The sequence below is a fragment of the Pomacea canaliculata genome, linkage group LG12 (genome assembly GCF_003073045.1).
Source record: "Pomacea canaliculata isolate SZHN2017 linkage group LG12, ASM307304v1, whole genome shotgun sequence".
Taxonomy (NCBI): Eukaryota; Metazoa; Mollusca; class Gastropoda; order Architaenioglossa; family Ampullariidae; genus Pomacea; species Pomacea canaliculata.
In genome coordinates this window covers 15,983,304-16,002,123 of record NC_037601.1, presented here as the reverse complement: position 1 = coordinate 16,002,123, position 18,820 = coordinate 15,983,304, and the positions used below count along the sequence as shown (strand labels likewise).

The 18,820-nt window shown below is 40.3% G+C and overlaps 1 protein-coding gene across 18 annotated transcripts in view; it reads right to left on the bottom strand.

Annotated features, from left to right (window-relative positions):
- LOC112576454 (septin-7-like) overlaps window positions 1-18,820 on the bottom strand; it is a 41,468-nt gene that overhangs the window by 15,571 nt on the left and 7,077 nt on the right. For 6 of the 18 annotated variants that reach the window (XM_025258884.1, XM_025258882.1, XM_025258883.1 and 3 more), the window contains one exon: window positions 2,349-2,640. In XM_025258884.1, coding sequence (XP_025114669.1) covers window positions 2,349-2,538 — 190 coding nt within the window. In that variant the 5' untranslated portion in view covers window positions 2,539-2,640. Of the gene's footprint in view, window positions 1-2,348; window positions 2,641-2,897; window positions 2,961-3,052; window positions 3,168-3,847; window positions 3,962-4,529; window positions 4,735-5,774; window positions 6,073-7,430; window positions 7,590-12,026; window positions 12,116-12,402; window positions 12,446-12,569; window positions 12,589-12,664; window positions 12,860-18,820 lie in introns of those variants that run through there. The other 12 variants (XM_025258875.1, XM_025258877.1, XM_025258878.1 and 9 more) reach the window with 10 other exon arrangements.

Genomic DNA, 18,820 nt, shown 5'->3' with positions numbered 1-18,820 from the left:
TTTCAGCTATGGTGCAGATGGACTCTCCAGCACTGGAATGCGAATAAACACCTTTAGCCTGGAGTTTATCCAGCTGGTTAAAGACCATATAAATATCTAATGAATCTCACAAATCCACCTATTTCCTTTCACTTTAATGTGCTTGATGGCCTCATTTAACTTTGGTATCTCCGTTTGACCTGAAACAACTGCCACTTTAATAAGAAGTTTTATTTTTGGAGGGGAGTGGAGGCTGAAAAGGCGTGGGATGGAGGTGATCCCCAATGCTCCACTAAGTGCAAGGCAAACTATGCAGTGCCAGTTAACTTCTTGCTTTATTATCAAAGATCTTCTTATATATCTACTATGAAGGAAGCCTGACTGAGCCTGAGCCTAATGGCATGCATCATCTGGGCCTACACTAAAGCCTGACACTGTAAAGATGAAAGGACGATTGCTCCGTAGCCTACTGTTGACTGTGTCCATACTATATGGTGGGAGTGTTTTTCTTTCCATAACTACAATTTTCTTGTAACCAGAGAAATACTATATCAAACCTTTTTTTTTTCTTCTGCAGACTGTCAGTGTTATACAGTTCTTGTCTTGTTTATGTAAAGAGTTTATCTGATTCCCACACTAGTGCTTTTCTTCCATCAAAACATTCTTCAGCCCCTTCCAACCCTAAAACACGTAAGGTTTGATGCATACATCCTGAACATGCATTTATACAAACATCACATGTTACTGACTGGCAGATGCAGGAGCAACCAACAATGATGGTTTATACTGTTAATAATCTTGACCATAAAGGAAAGCTAGCCAACTTAATTAGTTACTTTGTTTATTGTCATGCATGGTTTTAACATTTAAAAAGATTCAAATCTCAGTTTTCATTTTTCTTCATTTCTGCTGCAAAGCTCACACTGATCATTAATCCAAGTTTTTAGAAACCCAAATCTGCTGCACTTTCAATCTCCTGATACTCAGTGATGGCTTAAACATCATGTGGCTATGTCCTATACACATTTTACTGGGAACAGATCTTAGTCTTCCCTAAGCACTCACAGTGTTTCCTCTTGAGCTGAGCTTAAAGCTAATGCATCAGTGATCTGCTGCCATGCCTGAGGTAAATCTGATGATGCCCAGCCACGGCTGCTAGCAATATGTTTAGTGCAGCTGTAGTCTACGCACATTTAACCCAGACTGACAAGATGCTGTTAATGATCTGTTTCATTTTGAGCCATACTTGATAAAGCCTGAATGGGCGCGTCTTACAATCTGACTTTCACTTTGCTTCTCTCTCCACTCTGGGTGCATCTTATAAATGTATCTTTAAGTTTATCTGAACTACATGTCAGTTCTATTTTGTACCCTTTAGTTTCACAAATGGAACTACAGTACTGACTTATAATCTGTCCATAAGATCAGTATTTTCTAATACATTTCTTGTAAGAATGTATGAACACTAGTATGTGGAACTGGTCTAACCATATGTTGCAAGAACATATGACAATGAATGATCTGACATAAAGATGCTTAAATGAAGGGTTAGTGTATCACTTCATGCTGCTTGTAGTGTTTCAGACAAACTTTTTTTTAAATGTACAGCAAATGTGTGATCTCATGCTCCAAGTTTTGACTGTTGTGTTAATAATAAGTATGAAGGTGTAAATCATTACCTCCACCACACACACACAAAACTTCAGTATACAATAATGAAAAATATAGCAAAACTCTATTTCTGTGAAGAAGACATTAAAGGCACACATTCTGCTTTACAATCATTCTGATTTCCCATACTTCTATAAATTGGATTATCTTCACCATCTATATTTCCTGTGCTGTTGGGTAAAGAAGCAAACGAAATGTAGTAGTAAGCAGGAAACACAACAATGTATGAACAAGTGTGGCTTGTCATGGTCGTTCCAAACAGGAACAGAAGACTAACAACCTCACATGTGAGAAGTTACAAATCATCATCAGTTTCATACATTCCACCTTCCTTCTTACAGCAGTTCAGTGCATGCAGACTAATCCACAAACACTTCGAGGTGATGAGGTTAAGTTCATCATCTTTTGAGAAGTTTAAGCTGTAAATCAAGTGTCCTGACATAACGAGATGATTACATCTGTGAGCTGACAATTTTAAATTAAAATTAAAGATAAAGGTCTTCAGCTGATAAATACTTTTAGTTTTGAAATAAGGAGAGACAACAAGAGTAAAAAAAAATAAATAAAATGAATTAAGTCACAACAAAATGTGAATTTGATGCAATGAACTGCTGAATATTTGAAGGAGGATCAACCAAACTGAATCTTGGAGGTGTGACCATGCTCGCGCACACACCCACACATCAAACATCACTCACCTACAACCATCAGGGTGAACTCAAAGCCGCGCTTGACAGACTTGCGGTAGACCTGGTTGGGCAGGTTGGCGAAGCCGACATAACCTTCCAACTCCTTTCTGGTCTCCGCTCCATACTTCCGGTCGCGTTCCTTCTCCTTCTCCTTCTCTTTCTCCATTTCCACTTGTACTTGCTCCTTCTCCGGCTTCATTCGCTCGCGCTCGTGGCCAAAGCGCGCGCCGGGGTCGAACTTTACGGTAGGGGGCGCGTCAGTGGCGTGACGGAAGAAGGCGTCCCTCTTGGCCGCATTTATCTGAAACATCCCCAAAACATTTCGTTGACGAGGGTAGACTGAATGCGATCATTCTTACAAGAAATTAACCCCATTCCATCACGTCGGGGGGAGGTAGGAGGGGAGGGGCGGCTTGCTATCGTGCCTCTGTTGATGCTTCACCTACTTTCAGAAAAATACTTGGCATTAGTCAGACATGGTGCTCTAGTTTAGGTCTTTAATCCTTGACAGTGATTACACCCTGATATACGACACCATCATGATATTCTGGCCCCTACCATGCAGCATTGTTGATAAAAAGACTTGCTGTACCCATCATCTCTCATCTTTCATTCATGACGCCATCCCACGGTCCAGCCTACACCTAATCCTACCTGATTACTAGCCTCCACCACCCTCCCAACTCATCCTCCATCCACACTGTCGACCTTGCCTGTTACATGGCACGGCCTTCACCGCCTGGCAGTGACTGTGACTGACCGATGCTCTAATCCACTTGTCGACCTTTCACTGCGGACACTGAGACATTTTATCGAGGGCTTTCAGACCGGACGATCCTACAAACACGGGGCGGGCACTGACCTTCCTGAGCGGATAATTAGCCTCCTTTATACTTCTCACCGCGAACTCTTCCTCGCCAGCTTAAATTGTAGCCGTTTAGTCGGAAAGTTTGACTGTTGGGTTAGCAAAACTTAAGTACACATACACACACTTCTCTCTCACACAGAGGAATCGACTATCTGGCCACTAAGAACAACGCAACTTCAATGCTCAAATGAGCCAAAATTGTACAAAAACGGATACTTTATGATGCCATAATGTATTTATCTTGTCAAGGATGCAGTTCCCTATATGTATACTGAGAAAGTTTGAAACAAATGCATGCATCATGGAAGTGTCTTATCTCTACTACCCACATGACCTAAAGTTTCTTGTCTTTATGACAGACAACACAAGTGTAGAAGGAAGAAAATATGACCTGTCTGTACAAGCACAACCAAAAAAAAGCAAAATGCACCAAGCTTTCCACTTCTTACTGTAAGAAAGCTTAAATTTCTGGAAAACCGGCTGTTCTGATAACTGAAAAATGCCAGATATCTAGATTTTGCAATTAAAAAAACTTTCTCACACAACATCCTCCCTCTTCCACACCTTTGACCATCAAGAACAATTGCTCTTTATTTACTGCAGGGCTGGAAAGGCATGATGCCATGCCATACCAGATTACCTTTTAGCCTGCAAGTAGGGAAGGAAAGATGTTTACATTCCTGCCTTATCCCATAAACCAGGCAACTCTGGCAGAGGGGTGTCTTGCATCACCCTCGTTCTGTCACTACTAGCATGGCAGCAAGCAACTGACATCCATTCTGGAAGCGTTTTCAATATAGAGAAATATGGTTTCATTTGCCTCTGTTGCCAACAGCAAACATAAATGACTACATTATTGCATTTCACACCAACTTCCTTAAGCCAACAAAAATTATTTAAAAACAGGGAAGATTTTGCGTAGTGAAAAGATATAGAAAAGAGAAATTTAATGAAGAACAGAGTTTGTTCTCTAGTGGTCAATGTAAGCCAGCCCCCAATACTGGTTATAGCGAACTCAACCTGTTCATCAAATCTTTTTTAAGGTGTATGAAACACAACCAGTATACCTATTATCAAAATCTTATAGCCAAGCTGTCCAACAAAGCCTCAAATAATTGGTCACAAATAACCACCCGTATATACTACAATCATAACACCCAAGTATGCTTACTACTACTTATCCACCAAATCCCAGATTATAACGATGTGATACTGCTCTCCTCTGACCAATCAGACCCTAAGCTCAGGATAAAACAACGATTACACTGAGCTGCGAAAGTATTAGACCAGCAAAGTACAAGATAAAAATAACAAAATCTTACCGCAAAAGTATGGTGGCACAGGTGTACTACAGTAAATAAACAGCCACTCTTCACCACGGGTGAGTGACCACCAGAAATCAGAAAACAAATTCTGTTTACTTAGCAATGCAGCCTGAAGCAATCACCTGACCGAACCTCTGTGACACCTTCTGTGAAGTTGGTCATTGATAGTTACGAGTGCCAGTGCTGTATCGCTGACAGGAAACTGCTCCATGGCAGTCAGACCGCGCACAGTCGTGTGGCACTAACACCGGAAGTGTCGCATCCTCATCCACTCGAGATCCACTTTGCCCTGACCTAACAATCACCGCGCCGACCAAATCGCCTTTCCCAAAAGAGGAAGTTCGAAGTTTGGACCACCCTAAGCCATAGTTCACACATCTGAATCAGACCCGTGACTGAACTGACTGGCATCTGAGTCAAAAATACGACAACACCTTCGGCAGGAGTATTGAGTACAGCGAACTTCTTGCTCCGACCAACTTGTGAGATGTTCTGTTGCTTCCATCCCGTATCCTCTGAGTCACCACCTTTCTTTGTCCTTTGATATTCAACACCGGAAATATAAATCTACACAATAGGTTTAAGGTTAAACAGGGCCTGAAGAGTCAGAGCCAAACATTCTGTCGTTCAAAGACTTAAAACATAAAAGACACGTCAATGGACCAGTTTGTAACTGCCCTAGTGGTGAATAAAGTTGTATTCATGTATTTATACATTAAAACTGTACACAGTCCAAACAGGCAATAGTTCTAGCGGATAAAATATAACTGCTCTTTCAGACCGTAGCTTCCAAATTAAAACTGTCCAAACGTTTCAGATCCCAGATGCCCAGTTCTCAGGAGACATCTCTCATGGGAAACAAGGTCTACGCACGGCGCGACTATCGATGGATTCTTCCGTGTGAACACATTTTGCGGTGATCAGCTGGACTCGCTGCTAGTTCAGCAGCACAGGTTATGAATTATTCATCAAAAAAGAGGAAATTTAAACTGACAAGAATTAGACCTTTGCGAAACAAAGCCTCACTACTGCGATATGTATATTAGGAGAAAGCACCATTATGACGCAAGCGATGTACATTTGAAAGGAAGAATCTCATCGTACGACACACGTGCCACCCAACACAGAGACACTAATCGCTAGGACACATGACAACTCTCCGTGTGACACACGAGAAGAAAACAATGCTAAGACACATTTGACACGAACATCCACCACCATGACACTCAAAGAGCCGCTCACCGCTGTGACACACGTGACGTATGGCTGCTGCACCAAAGTCTGTCGCGTGCGACTTCACTGGGAACCCTCCCCGTCAGGCACTGGCAGCCGACTGCTGACAAGTGTGATCCATACCAGGAGTCTGTCCAACTCGCGCCAACACTTCTCCTTCAATACTTCCCAGGGCACGCAGACTAGCGGCAGGCTGTCAGACTCGGGGCATAAACGATGCTGCTTCAAGAAGCAGTTTCCTCGCATCCCTCCCCGTTAATGACCTTAACTAACTCGTCATGTCTTCGGTTCCAGCTCCCGGTCCCCCAGTTTCCTCCCGTCCTGGCTGCGAGCAGTCCTCGCCATGAGAGCGAGAGAGGAGACTAAAACTGGATCATGGGCGAGGCCAGCTGGGAGGGGATGGGGGAAAGGGGGAGTGAGGGGGGTAAGGCTATTAGCCAGGAGGAGATGACTGACTCTTCCGAGCTTCACGTCATCGTTTCCAGACAGCTGCGGCGGTCAGGGCCACGTGTCTCGCGTTTCCAGCGCCCTTCATATCGTCACGTGACACCATCCGCACGGCTCGTCCATGACAGGTCGCACGGAGCCTAACAGTTGCGCGGGGCTCAGTGTAACGCGCGTGAGAAACCTTTTCCACCAAATAGCAGGAAGGAACCTCGCGAAGAATTTGTTCCCGTTTTGGGGGGTGTTGAGGAAGATAAACGCTGGTTTCAAATTTATATCCTTCCGCTTTTTTTTTTCACATCATATAATCCCATCATATAATGAATAATAATAATGCAGTCATTGCGAGTGTCATTAATTAAGAATGGACAGATGAATGTCCTTAAAAATAAAAGAGGAGTTTCGAAGGTCGAAGGAAAGAGGGCGCGGCTTCGTCCCTCAAAACTCGGTTTCGACGCAAGGCCAAACCGCAAAAAGTGAAAAATTCTCCAAAGCTCGCGCTACATAAGTGCCGAAGACTGACCCTCCACAACCACCTCCTCCACACACACATCCATTCTCGTTTGCCTTCTCACAAGAAATCTGTTTCAGTTCCCACTGATCACCAATACCCCATCCTGCTCCTGCGGCCCCAAGTTTATTATTACATCGCTCTACATCCATGTATTATATTAACAGCACACGCCCGCCCCGCCAGGCTTGCCTCTTCCAACAAGATATCATCGCGTCTGCTCACCTGGCAAAGCGCCTTACTAGCAGAATACAAAGACTCAGCAGCACCCATTCTCACCCACCCACCCAACCCCCGACTGCGGTGTTAAAATAACCCAGAGCTCAGACCTGCTGTACATGTTGTTCCCATCCTCCACTTTCATCCTTTACACCTTTCTCTTGGGTGTGACGTCACGATTCCCATCCTATAATTTAGAATGGCAGCTAATACAGGTTTGATTGATTGCATGAAGGAGGGGAAAGGTACGTAAAGAGAATCAATTACGGAGAAACTACTGTCAGACAGGTCGGCAAACTAAACGAACAACTGACAGCAATCGTTAGACAAGCGAATGAAAGTCGAATGTTGAAGTCACAGCCAACTACCAATGTATCGACGAACGCTCGAACAAACACACAACAGGGATGTTGGTTCAAGTAAATCCGGCAAGATCGCGAGCACTATACATTTCGTACATATATATATAAGAGAGAATCACAGAATCTTACATCCCCGAAATCCTCGACATGGTTCTGCTGCTCCAAGATTGGCGAATCCATCTTTGCGCCGGGAGCCCCACGAAAGAACTATCCCAACTTCAGCAACACCTCACACTGGCAACCCAGCGTCTGCCGGCAGTCCCAAACAGCATCATGGACACAACAGCAAGCAGCAGCAGCAGCAGCAGCCAAGCAAGCAGCGCCAGCCTCAGTTGGGGAGGAGGCAGGAGGAGAGGGGGAGCCGAGTCGTCATCGACACCGCTACCGAACTGAAACTCCCCGGTGATAAGGACGCGGTGCAAATCGCAAAATCAGCGCCTCGATGACGAGATGAAAACACGCCCACCAGCACGCTTGCACGCGCTTGGCCAAAGAGGTTCTTTGGCGTTGCTATGACGACCACGCCACGCGAAAGACTTGACTAGACTCATGAGCCAGAGACCCGTAAGTGTAGGTCCGTGAGTCGACCGTGACAAGAAAGCTGGTACCTGACGAGGGTTTTACGATGTCCACTGTTTCTGGCTTCGTCGTCGTACGAGAAGACGATGGATCTTCTGAAGAAAAGTGCGGACAAGGTAGAAACTCTTTTGTTCCTCTCTCTATCTTCTCACCTACACTAAATATTCCGTCTCTGAACTTTTTCCCCCTAGCTTGTAATCGAGAACGAGCAGCAGCACAAAAGTCGAAGCCATACAACTGACAAAGCAGCAAAAAGAAAAAGAAAAAAAAAAATAAAGGAGGGGCAATTATTCACAACCACGTGACACAATAGAAAAGTTTATCACTTTGTGGACGAAAGTTCCGAGGTTTTGAGATAGAGTTGCAATTTTATTGAGAAGGCAGTTCTTTATCCAAGCCCCCTTCTTACCTATACACCCCTCTACCAAACATGATGATGGCTAAGGCAGAGAGTGGGGGCAAGAGGAGGGGTAAGTGGAGGGAAGAGAGGAAGAGCTGGAAGAGGAAAGAAAAAAAGGGGTAGGTTTAGGGAATGAGAGAAAATAGGAAGGGATTGAAGAAGAGAGGGGGGGACCAACAGAGGGGGATAAAGGGGGAACAAGAAAGAAGAAACTGATAGCCTAAGCTCATTAAAAAAATGTTCAGGCTCCAAGCGGTCAACTCATTGGACATTGAATTTTAATTGAATTAACAACCTTGTCCCATGACTGAGCTTTGCGGGACATTTTTGATGTAAAAGATCTTATGCCCTCTCTGTTGATCCTCCAGAAGGTCAATGACAAAAGTCACAAATGAAGCCCGGAATAATACCTGCTAGAATCACATCTTTAAGGTCAAGGTTTGTCCGCTAATGACAGTGTCCTGTAGGCACTAACAGCTCTGTGTGTTGCCCTAGACCTAAGTCAACACATTAGGCTGCAAACAGTTGTTTCAGTTGTCAATAGATATCTTTATAAAGGTTTTAGCAAACAGGCTGAACATTGAGTGGTCTGAAGCTTGTCAGGTGAGAAGTCATGGCCCAGTCCCTTGAGGTGATAAGCTACACTCTCACCTATGAGTATATTTTAGTGTCCTTCCATAAAACAACTTTTAAATGTACACTATTATCTTCAGATGGTCCTGTGAAATTCTGATATACTGAGGGTTTAATTTAATTTGTTCTAAAGCACCCTTTCACAAAAACTAAACAATCTGATTTAACCATGATAATCAAGCACAATGTCATAGGTAAATTTGCAGATCCATGTTTGGATATCTCTTTTTGCCAGCAATTCCATAAAAATGCTCATCTCATGCATAACAACAGATCATCTGAAAAATGTCCAATGCTCTTGCAATAGATGTCTCATGTCCATTAACAGTGAGGCAAAAACAAAAAAAAAGGAACTGTTCACTCTCTTACATGCACAAAACTGATCACCTGCCACTATTACAGTAATATAAATATGAGGTTATTTATACTTGCAACCTTCCTTTTAGGCAAATAAAGATAATAGCAAAAGTGTAAATACAAGAGTGGACTTGCACAGAGACTTTTCTTCCAGTTGAACCCTTTCAGAAAAGCCCTGGGAAAAAGAGACACAGTGAAAGCAACCTGATGATAGACGAAAACCTGTTCCTGACTGTGACACTGTCAGTTAGGGTGGCATTCCATCAGATGAACTAGGCATTCACTCCCAAGATATATGTCTACAGGGCCCACTGCTTTTCCCAGCTGGGCATGTTGGTGATTAGCAGCATTCTCCTCAGACCACTAACCACGCTCAGCTGACATACTAAGGCTGCCAACATATCTTATCCCTGAGACATTAACAGTTCCTGTGAGGCCCTTGTCACTACTGCTGGGATCCTCAGGCTGTTAGTGGTCAGGGATTGCAGACAAAAACTTTGTCTTCATTTTTTATTCTGTGCTTACCCACAATTCAACAGTTCTGAGTTTCGAAAGCTTATGGAAATACCTGACTGAACACCAATACCAAGGCCGATGAGAACTTAACTCTGTTGCTGCATATTAGCTCCCTTGTGACATGCCTGTCCAAAGTAACAAGCCTTATCAAAGGAACAAGTCTGAAAACTGCGTTTCATTGTCATGGTTAGCACTTTTTTTTTCCTCTAATGGGAATTTTTATGGAAATTAAAAACTAAAACTGCAAGAAATCTCAAATTTCAAGCCCAGGAGAAAGAACTCATCACTCTAATCTGTAATAAATCTTCAAGATAACACTTGAAAAAAAATGTAAAACAAAAAAAAAATCTTCTCATTTAGCCATTTAAAAGAACCATTTCATGTAGAAATTTTGTCAACGCTGTTGGAGCAAGAAAATAGACTCACCCCACTGACAAGCATCCCCCCCGTTTCCAAACTATCGCTAATGAGCACTTCACTGTAAGTCCTATCTTGTTCCTATTTTTATAGGATGTTAATACCATACTTCCTTCTTAAGCTTACAAAATCTTCAACGGTCCCATGGGTTTGTATTCTGTTTTGTGTTGTTTTTTAAATACTAAAAATGGTGTGAAAGAACAGGGAAGCATTGATATTCCTGGCTGGAATAAGAGACAAATAAACGAGCAGATCAAGTATATTACTGATCAGTGTACACAAAATTTAAACTTGAAGTTTGGGCAATTATTTTTTTCTTTTAATGGTAGCCAGTTTCAGTGCATAAAACATGCATAAACTACACAACTGAACTCCAAATTATGTCAAAATAAAATGTACTTGAGGCCAATGTAAATGATTCAACAGGAGTAAAAACAATTTTAGATCTCACCACTCAAAACATTTTGCAACAAACAAGACCAGAATGAGGATATTTCTTCACTAACTTGTTGTCAAACATCAGTGCAATACTTTTAGTAGCATAAAAACATGACCAGGGGTAAAGGTCGTGATAATATGAACAAAGATATATTGCTGTACATGTTTGTTTTGCTACCGGTTGTTAAGATGTTCATAACTTTTCAATGAGGGGAAGGGAGGGGAAGTAGGTATCAAATAATTTTAACTGATGCTTTGAAAACTCAATGTTAACAGAAGGTCTAAAAATACTTGCATTTATGGGTGGGAAACCCCAGTAATCATCAACATCTCTCCTGGAGTTTTATGGTCTATCTAATGTAAAGCAAGTAAAACCATCCCTGGCTAAATTATGAATCACCTGTAAGTTATGCAGTTGCCATGTCTTTTTTTTTTTTTACAGCAGAAGCAAGATAAAGATGATGATGCTGTAATGCATGCTAATCGTAAAGCAAGGACTTTAACACGTTCCACTCACTAATAAGGGGTGAATAATTGCCCTTCTCATAACTTTGCACTGTCACAAACCCAGAAACTCATTTGCATACTACCTTACCAAATAAAAATAAAAAAATAATCACATGAAACTAAAAAAAGAAAAAGAACTTAACAGTATTACAAAAACTGGTATCATAAACTATCCAAATATTTGCATCAGTTTTACTATCCAAATTTTTGTACAAATATACCACTTCTATACATAATTACAAATAAACCACTTTTATACATAACTCTACCTTTCACATATAGTTTGTTGTCTGTTCTGGACACATGTTTTACAAGAAGTGCATATTTAGAATCATGAGATCAATTTTTCCTCATACCCTCATTTTTACTTCACAGTCCTTTAGTCTTAGTATCCCTTTAATATATTTCTGTGTGCACATCAGCCTTCTACCAAACACTCCCATCTATCTTTGTGTGTCAGAAATTCAGTGACCTGTACAAACAAACATGTCTACTTCTCCACTGGTTTTTAGGGTGTGGACAGACAAAGGACTGCTTTCTGTAACTATTAAACACACAGATGAGGGCATTCCTTCCTTGTAGGATCAGCCTGTGTTAGACTTAGTAATCATACCAAGACATGATACGTCAAACAACAAAGATACTTGTTGTCTGTAAATGTCTGAGGCTAAGCTCTAATCAGTCCTCTGCATACCTCAGTATGTATGCATCTGTTTCTATTCTCCAGTTCATTCCTCTGTGAAGCACTTAGTAAACATTTTTGGGTCAGAGCCACCAAATGTACACTTGATCTGATTGATCAAAAGATAACGAGTCGAATTTAAAAAAATATATTTTCAACTAAGACTTTTTCATCTACAGACAAAATTTACGCATACCTTATTGTCCAAGTTGGAGCCCTGTGTCTGTGGGGCCCGCCGGTCCATAGCGTCTTGAGCAATTTATCCCGTCAAAATCACAAGGAGCACTGAATGAACGCAAGACGTCTGCTTTAGCTCGATGCTACTTTAGCAGAAAACTAGATCAACTGTAATGTTTAACAAGTCCAGGAGTTATTAAATATTTGTGAACAATATTTGTGAACCTATTAACTTTTGAATAATAATTTTTTTAAATTCTCCCTTTAGAGATCAGTTCATTCGTCTTGAAGGCTTTTCAAGGCAGGTCTGAGTGCTCACAATATCCTATGTCTACTCCATTTCACCATTACTAAAAGTGAGGGCAGTGAAAAGTTGTATTAGTTATAGTAATTACCACCCAAAACATGCTTGTGCTGCTTCCTGTCTAGAATGTCCATCGAGAAATATTCACACCATCCTCTGCACATCCGCTTCTATGCACAAATACACGTATACACCTACACGAAATTTAACTACTGGTCAGAAATGATGGGACGACTTATACAAGTCAAGCCTACATACCACTACTCAGATGCCCAGACCAAGAATTTAATTCTCCTCCAATCATTTACTGGCTGTGGGCAACCATAACACTTTCCTCATTCAAAAGTACTTACCCACAGAGCACAAAACTAGGAAGAAGTGATGCTGAGAAATATTCCTGTCAGCAAACGATTAATACTTAATAACTAGAGGAAACACACTTAATTCTGTCCCCTTGACAACTGAGAAGTAAGGTTCATTTAGCATTGTCAAAGGGTGTCAACAGAGTAAGTCCCCACTTGTAACAGGGGAAACCTGAATAACCTAGAATGCTAAAGAAAAGCTCCGAGTTAAATGTAGCAAGTATTTGAGTAATCAGGATTTGTGTGTGCTTAAAGTGCACACATAATGTGATTCACCATTCGTGGATGACACATATCCTGCAAACTGAATGGCCCAAAACCACACTTTATTTATAGTATTATCTGCCATAATTGCTGCGTAAATCTTCTCCTGTCTACTGCTATCTACCTACAAGTAGCTATGGAATATCAAATTACACTGGCCAGACCAACAATCAGGATTACTTGAATATGCACACAAGCTGTCAGTTCCTTTTTCCATCAATGCATTTTCCCACACACTTTTATTAAAAGTGTTCTCATGTTCTCAGACAATTACCAGCTATCCTCCCAACACTACAGCTTGCCCACCTTACTTAAGCCATCAAAATCTGGCATACAACTCTATGGTTTTACAAGTCATAGATTCCACCTGTCTCAAAATATACACAATCTCCTAAAAAAATTCTTCTTAACAACATTTCAACACAGTCCGCTCCCTGATATTTTTTAACACTTTTCAGTGGATAAAGTCTGAAAATGAATCAGTTGTCCAACTCTGCCAAGGGTTATGCTTTGGGTGTAGCAGTCTTAAAGCTAAATAAGCAAACTTAAGCTCAAGTTCATATTTATGTTTGCTCATGTAAACTAACCCTCCCAAAGATTAAATAACTATATTATGCTTCCAATTCCATTTTTGATCAACCCACAACTTTGAATACACCAGATTGTGTGAATAATACAAAAATGACCAGTATTTATACTCCATAAAAGTATACTGTATCTCATTTTTTTTTTTTTTAGAAATCATGAAACACATTTAAACGCTCTTTCAGAGTAAAACTTTGTGCTCGTGATGAAAAGCTGGAATAAACTCCAATGTGCAACCATTCTCTCAGAGACAACTCCTCTCCTTACATGAGTCAAGTTCTACCAACAACCCCATTCCACAGTCATTTCCTCTTTCTTGACACAAAATATGTATTTCCTGAAAATATCAGTGTAAGTGATGCATGCACGAAGACATCATCACTCTTCTCCCTACAAAGATAAGGCTTGGAAATTCGTTACCGCTGAAAATGCGCCATGAAACGCAAGGGAGACAATCCTGCAAACTGTAAGTTGTGAAGACAACATTTATTACGGGACTTGATTTGCAACTGCAATAGGCTGAGACCAACTAAAAGACTTAAATATGCCCACACCACAATTATGGAGCATGATCCCACAATAAAATAAGAATATAATGAGAATGATTCCTGTTTTTTAAAACTTTATTATGTAGTTTCTGCTGTTTAATTTTTAAATTTACTTCTCAGATGTTAAAGTAAAAAAAAAAAAAAATTCTATTATTTCATCATCTACTTTTATGATTTGTCTGTCAAGTGAATTGTAACATGTGGAGAGTGTTCTTCCATAAGAACATGATACTATCATACAAAAGCTTACCAATATTACTGTCATCAAATTACTTCCACATCTTAAAAAAAAAAAACCATAACAGATACCTAATATGGCAAACTGTCGCAAAATGTAATACCATGGCAGATATGAACTTTAAAATATCACTGATAAAGCACAAATATTAGCATGGAATTGAAAGTTTAAAACAGGAAGTAGCCTAAAGATTATGACAAATCTGAAGCAGCTGCAATATCTCATATTAAGAACAAGCATTCATGACTATGCATTGATTAAAAAATGTGTGACTGAGAGAGAGAACAATAGACAAGATTTTGTTCAACAAAAATGATAAAATCACATAGATACACAACGAAAGAAGCATGGACTTTCCAGAACTCTGTTTATACAACTGTATGCAGATAAAATCTTTTTTTTGGGGGGGTGGGGGAGGGAACAATGAGGAGGGTAGATGCATTATTTAACATTCATCCAGTCTAAAACAAAGACAAGAAGCATGCCTTACTGATGTGGGTAGCATCTCCGAAATAAAGGTTAAAAAAAGACGATGACCTTTCCTGATTAATTTACTTGGCACATACAAAACCCTTCCCTTTCTAGTTACTACCAGTGTGAGATGCTTTCAGACCATTCATTCATACATTTTTTTTTAAATCACCCCATGGGCATGGCAGGAAATAGGAACTCCCTCTTTTTCTAGGAAAATCCATAAAATGTTTACATTTCAGCATCAGGAAAAAGGTCTCTGAAAATAACTTTCTGTCTACAGCATGCAAGCTGCTTCTCTGGCAGACTTCTCATCTATCACACCCACAAGATACCACTTATACCTGGCGTGAATGGCTTGCCTGTGCTGCACTACACTGATTCACCTGTGCCAGCACAGGCTTTCAAAACATCTTGACTGTTGGAAAGTTGCCATGTTTTAAGCTTTGTTATGTGTACTGGTATACCGCTTTTTAAATTGCTAAAAGTTGCCATGGCTTTTGAATGCCAATGTCTTCCAAAGACCTTGGCTTAACTGTAGTGCTCCTAAAGAGTTTCAGAAGTACAAATTTTAACATGCTTCAGACATATTTTACCCCGGTTGGTAGTTTATAAGCAAGCCCTACAATGAATATACACCTGTATACATAAGATGGCAAGCTTTTTCTTTTATTTTTCTTGTGTCAGTAGTGCCCTCCACAACACTATAAAACCCTTTAAGAAGCAGGATAAAATTATCAACTACCGATGCACAATTTATTATGAGAACAGATCAGTTTTGTAATGGTTTTGATTTCTAATGCATTAGCAGGTGAAAAGACTTGAAAATTTCAGATAGTAATAACAAATACATGGGCATGCAGGCACATACCTGGCTGAACAAATTTTTGTCTTGAAGAATACAGGTGAAGAATGACCTAACTGGTTTCAAACAAGTTTTCCAAACACACAGGAAATTTGATGAACTGCATCACCATTTTGACAGTTACTATTTATGTTATCTGTCCTAAATGATTTTCTTCCAAGCAAAGATGTCCAAAGCAATGATGATAATCTTTGTAAGCTATTATGATCTGAGTTAGCAAAATAAAGTGAACAATCATGTAAATTTATGTTTCATGCAGAAATTCTATTCTGAAATCAGTTACCCTCCTCCCATCCCTACATCCCTTGCTCTGTTTCCCTCCTCCCTCTCTTTGTTGCTGAGGGGTGAAAGTGGGAAGGGGGTGTGGAGAGACAATAGACAATGAAGTGAAGTACAGGAAGTAAGACAAGTATGCTACTGTTACCTGAATGCAAACTTTAAAAATCAGGTTGACCTCTCTCTCTGAGAGAACATTTACATTTCATTGAAAGAATCATCACTTTTTCTTTCATCTTGTGGTTCCATCTCTCCCTAGGAAAGAGGGACAGGAACACTTATCTTGTTAATATATGTTCCAAGATTACTGGAACCAGGCTTAGCAGTCTTAAGTAATCAGCAAATCCTTAGGAAGGCATCGAGTATCCTCCCTATTCCTGATCATGTTTTGGCATTGTGAGTGTTCTCACTCTTGTGGTCTGGCCACAGGTATACCATGCCAATATGAAAAATAAATCATCACTGCAACTCATTCATTTCACATGCCATTCGCCTAATTCTACTGGCCATGATTTTGTGTTAGTCTGGGGTAGCCTAAGGTCACTAACTGTATCTTATGGTTGCAGGGAGTATGTCTATATATATTGTGTGTGAGAGAAATTATTTCAACATGTAAATTATGTGCTTATCTGTATATTGTTAGCATATAAATAATACCTGCCCTAGTGGATTATTAAATTTACCTTGTATTGCATCCTGGTGTAGGAACTGCACTTTTCATACAAAGAGTAAATGCTGTCAGGTGTAAGCACATAACTGTTCTATAGGACAAAATCATGATCTGAACAATGACAGCAAGATGGCCACTGTACACAACTTTGTGAAAGGCTATGAAATCATGTCTGGTGGAGCAGTTACAGTTTAAGTCTGGTGCTCCAGGTAATAAATATAAGCACACAACGTGATTTCTCCAGGCATGCAGAAATTACAACGAATGAGACAGTCAATATACTCATGTCTACCACAGAGGATAATACAAAATTATTCTAATATTATTTTTAATGCATTCCACAAGAGCATGTCTGTGAGACTGTTAGTTTTATTATTATGATGTGATCTAGTATTACAATTACACTATTTGATGTCACTTTCAGTTGGATTCTTTGACGAGAATACCCTAATATAAATAATTTTGAACAATTACAAAATCTCCATTTACTGAAGAGATAAGGAACACAAAAACCTTTAAAGTTATATTTGCAGCAGGAAATGAACACAAGCTTATTTCCCTCTATGGTGTTTCTCAATTAACTATTGTTCTCTAATGTGTATTCCCACTGACCATTGAGTTATTGTTAACACTGTGTATGTTTATTTCTCTAACTTTATTTTAATAATATATTTCTTATAATAAATCAAAAATTACTAACAATTCACCTCACTTCAGATTTCACTTTCTGAAAACATAACTGAATAAAGTTTCTAGAACTGATAAGGATTTTTTCTTATTGCAGATCTTGACCTTCAGACCACCTAATGACTCAACACCAGATATAGAACACATTGTCATGTTTAAGTGCATTTATTAATACAATCTCATCGTGAAGGATGTTTAGTCAAATTTTCCCAAAAGTACTAAAAGTCTGAAATGTGCAGGAATGTAGACGGATATCACTGGAAATAGAGAAGGAACGAAGAAAAAAAAAAGGATGAAGAATGGTTTGTTGCTTTCCCTCAACTGCAATGACTGAAAAAGTTCTTATTTGGTTCCTTATGAGAAGACAGTCTCCCCACTTCAGTGCACACTCAGGCATCTCTCAGGCTGAGACATAGTGACCCTGAGGCTGTGCCGCTGCCTTCTGAGTGGTTCCCTAACACCTCAGCAACTGACACACTGCCTGCACCCATTCTCTATGGTAATTTGTGAGACCCTGAATGGTGTGCCAGCACACAAGGCTGGACAGGGCAAATGACAGTGCATTCTACCATGAGAAAAATAATTTTTCTCTCCTCTATGGAAGTACAAACTGGTGAACATTGCAATACTTAGACCAAACATTGTCTTTTGTAATAGCCTTCACCTTGACAAGTACCCTGGTGTTGGTAAAAATTATGGAAAATCACAAGATAACTACCAAGAAATCAACATTCAGATAAACTCCTAGGTACTGCTTCACAGGAAAATACTGAGGTAATTCCAGAATGCTTTCCAGTCTGCAAGCAGGAAACTTTATAGAGCTAAACAATTCCAATGCAGCCTGTGACACTAACACCGAAATCTCATGCTCTCAATCAGGGCTGGGAACCTTTTCTCTTTCAAATACAATTTAGATATTCACAAGATTGTCACGGGCCACAAAAGATTATCAAAAAATATATAAAATTAGCCTGCTGGTCAAGCTGTAGTTTTGCTGCATGGCAGGCCACATCAAATGACTTTGTGGGCCATACATGGCATGTGGGATGGACATTTCTCCCATCTCTGCTCTAAACTGATTTTGACACCTACCAATTTAAACTGTAAACCTGTAAGCTTTAAGCACATCTCTCATCCACAATGTCTGCAGCATCAGTCTGTTAGATTCTACTTTTTCAAAATAGTTCTTGTATCAATAATGACTGCAATGCCTCAGTTTAGTATTTTAATCAAAACCCATTCAGGAAGTTACCTATTGCATTAGCCAACCCTTAAACTGTTATTTGCTGTCAGATTCAGGGGATGGGGGTAGCAGTACCAGGGCCGAGGGGTACAGGTAACTGAGTGCGGCCTGGCCATGATGGACTTTGAAACAAGTGTTGCCAGCAGGACATGTGGTGTACCAGCTACGTGACACTGAAAAACTGTGTGTGACATGCTGGGAATGACGGATCATCAACAGGAAAGGGAGAAGAGGAAAGCTGACAAGGTCATCTGGCGATCTCTCTCTCACACACACACAGGCAACAAAAAAAAAAAACAG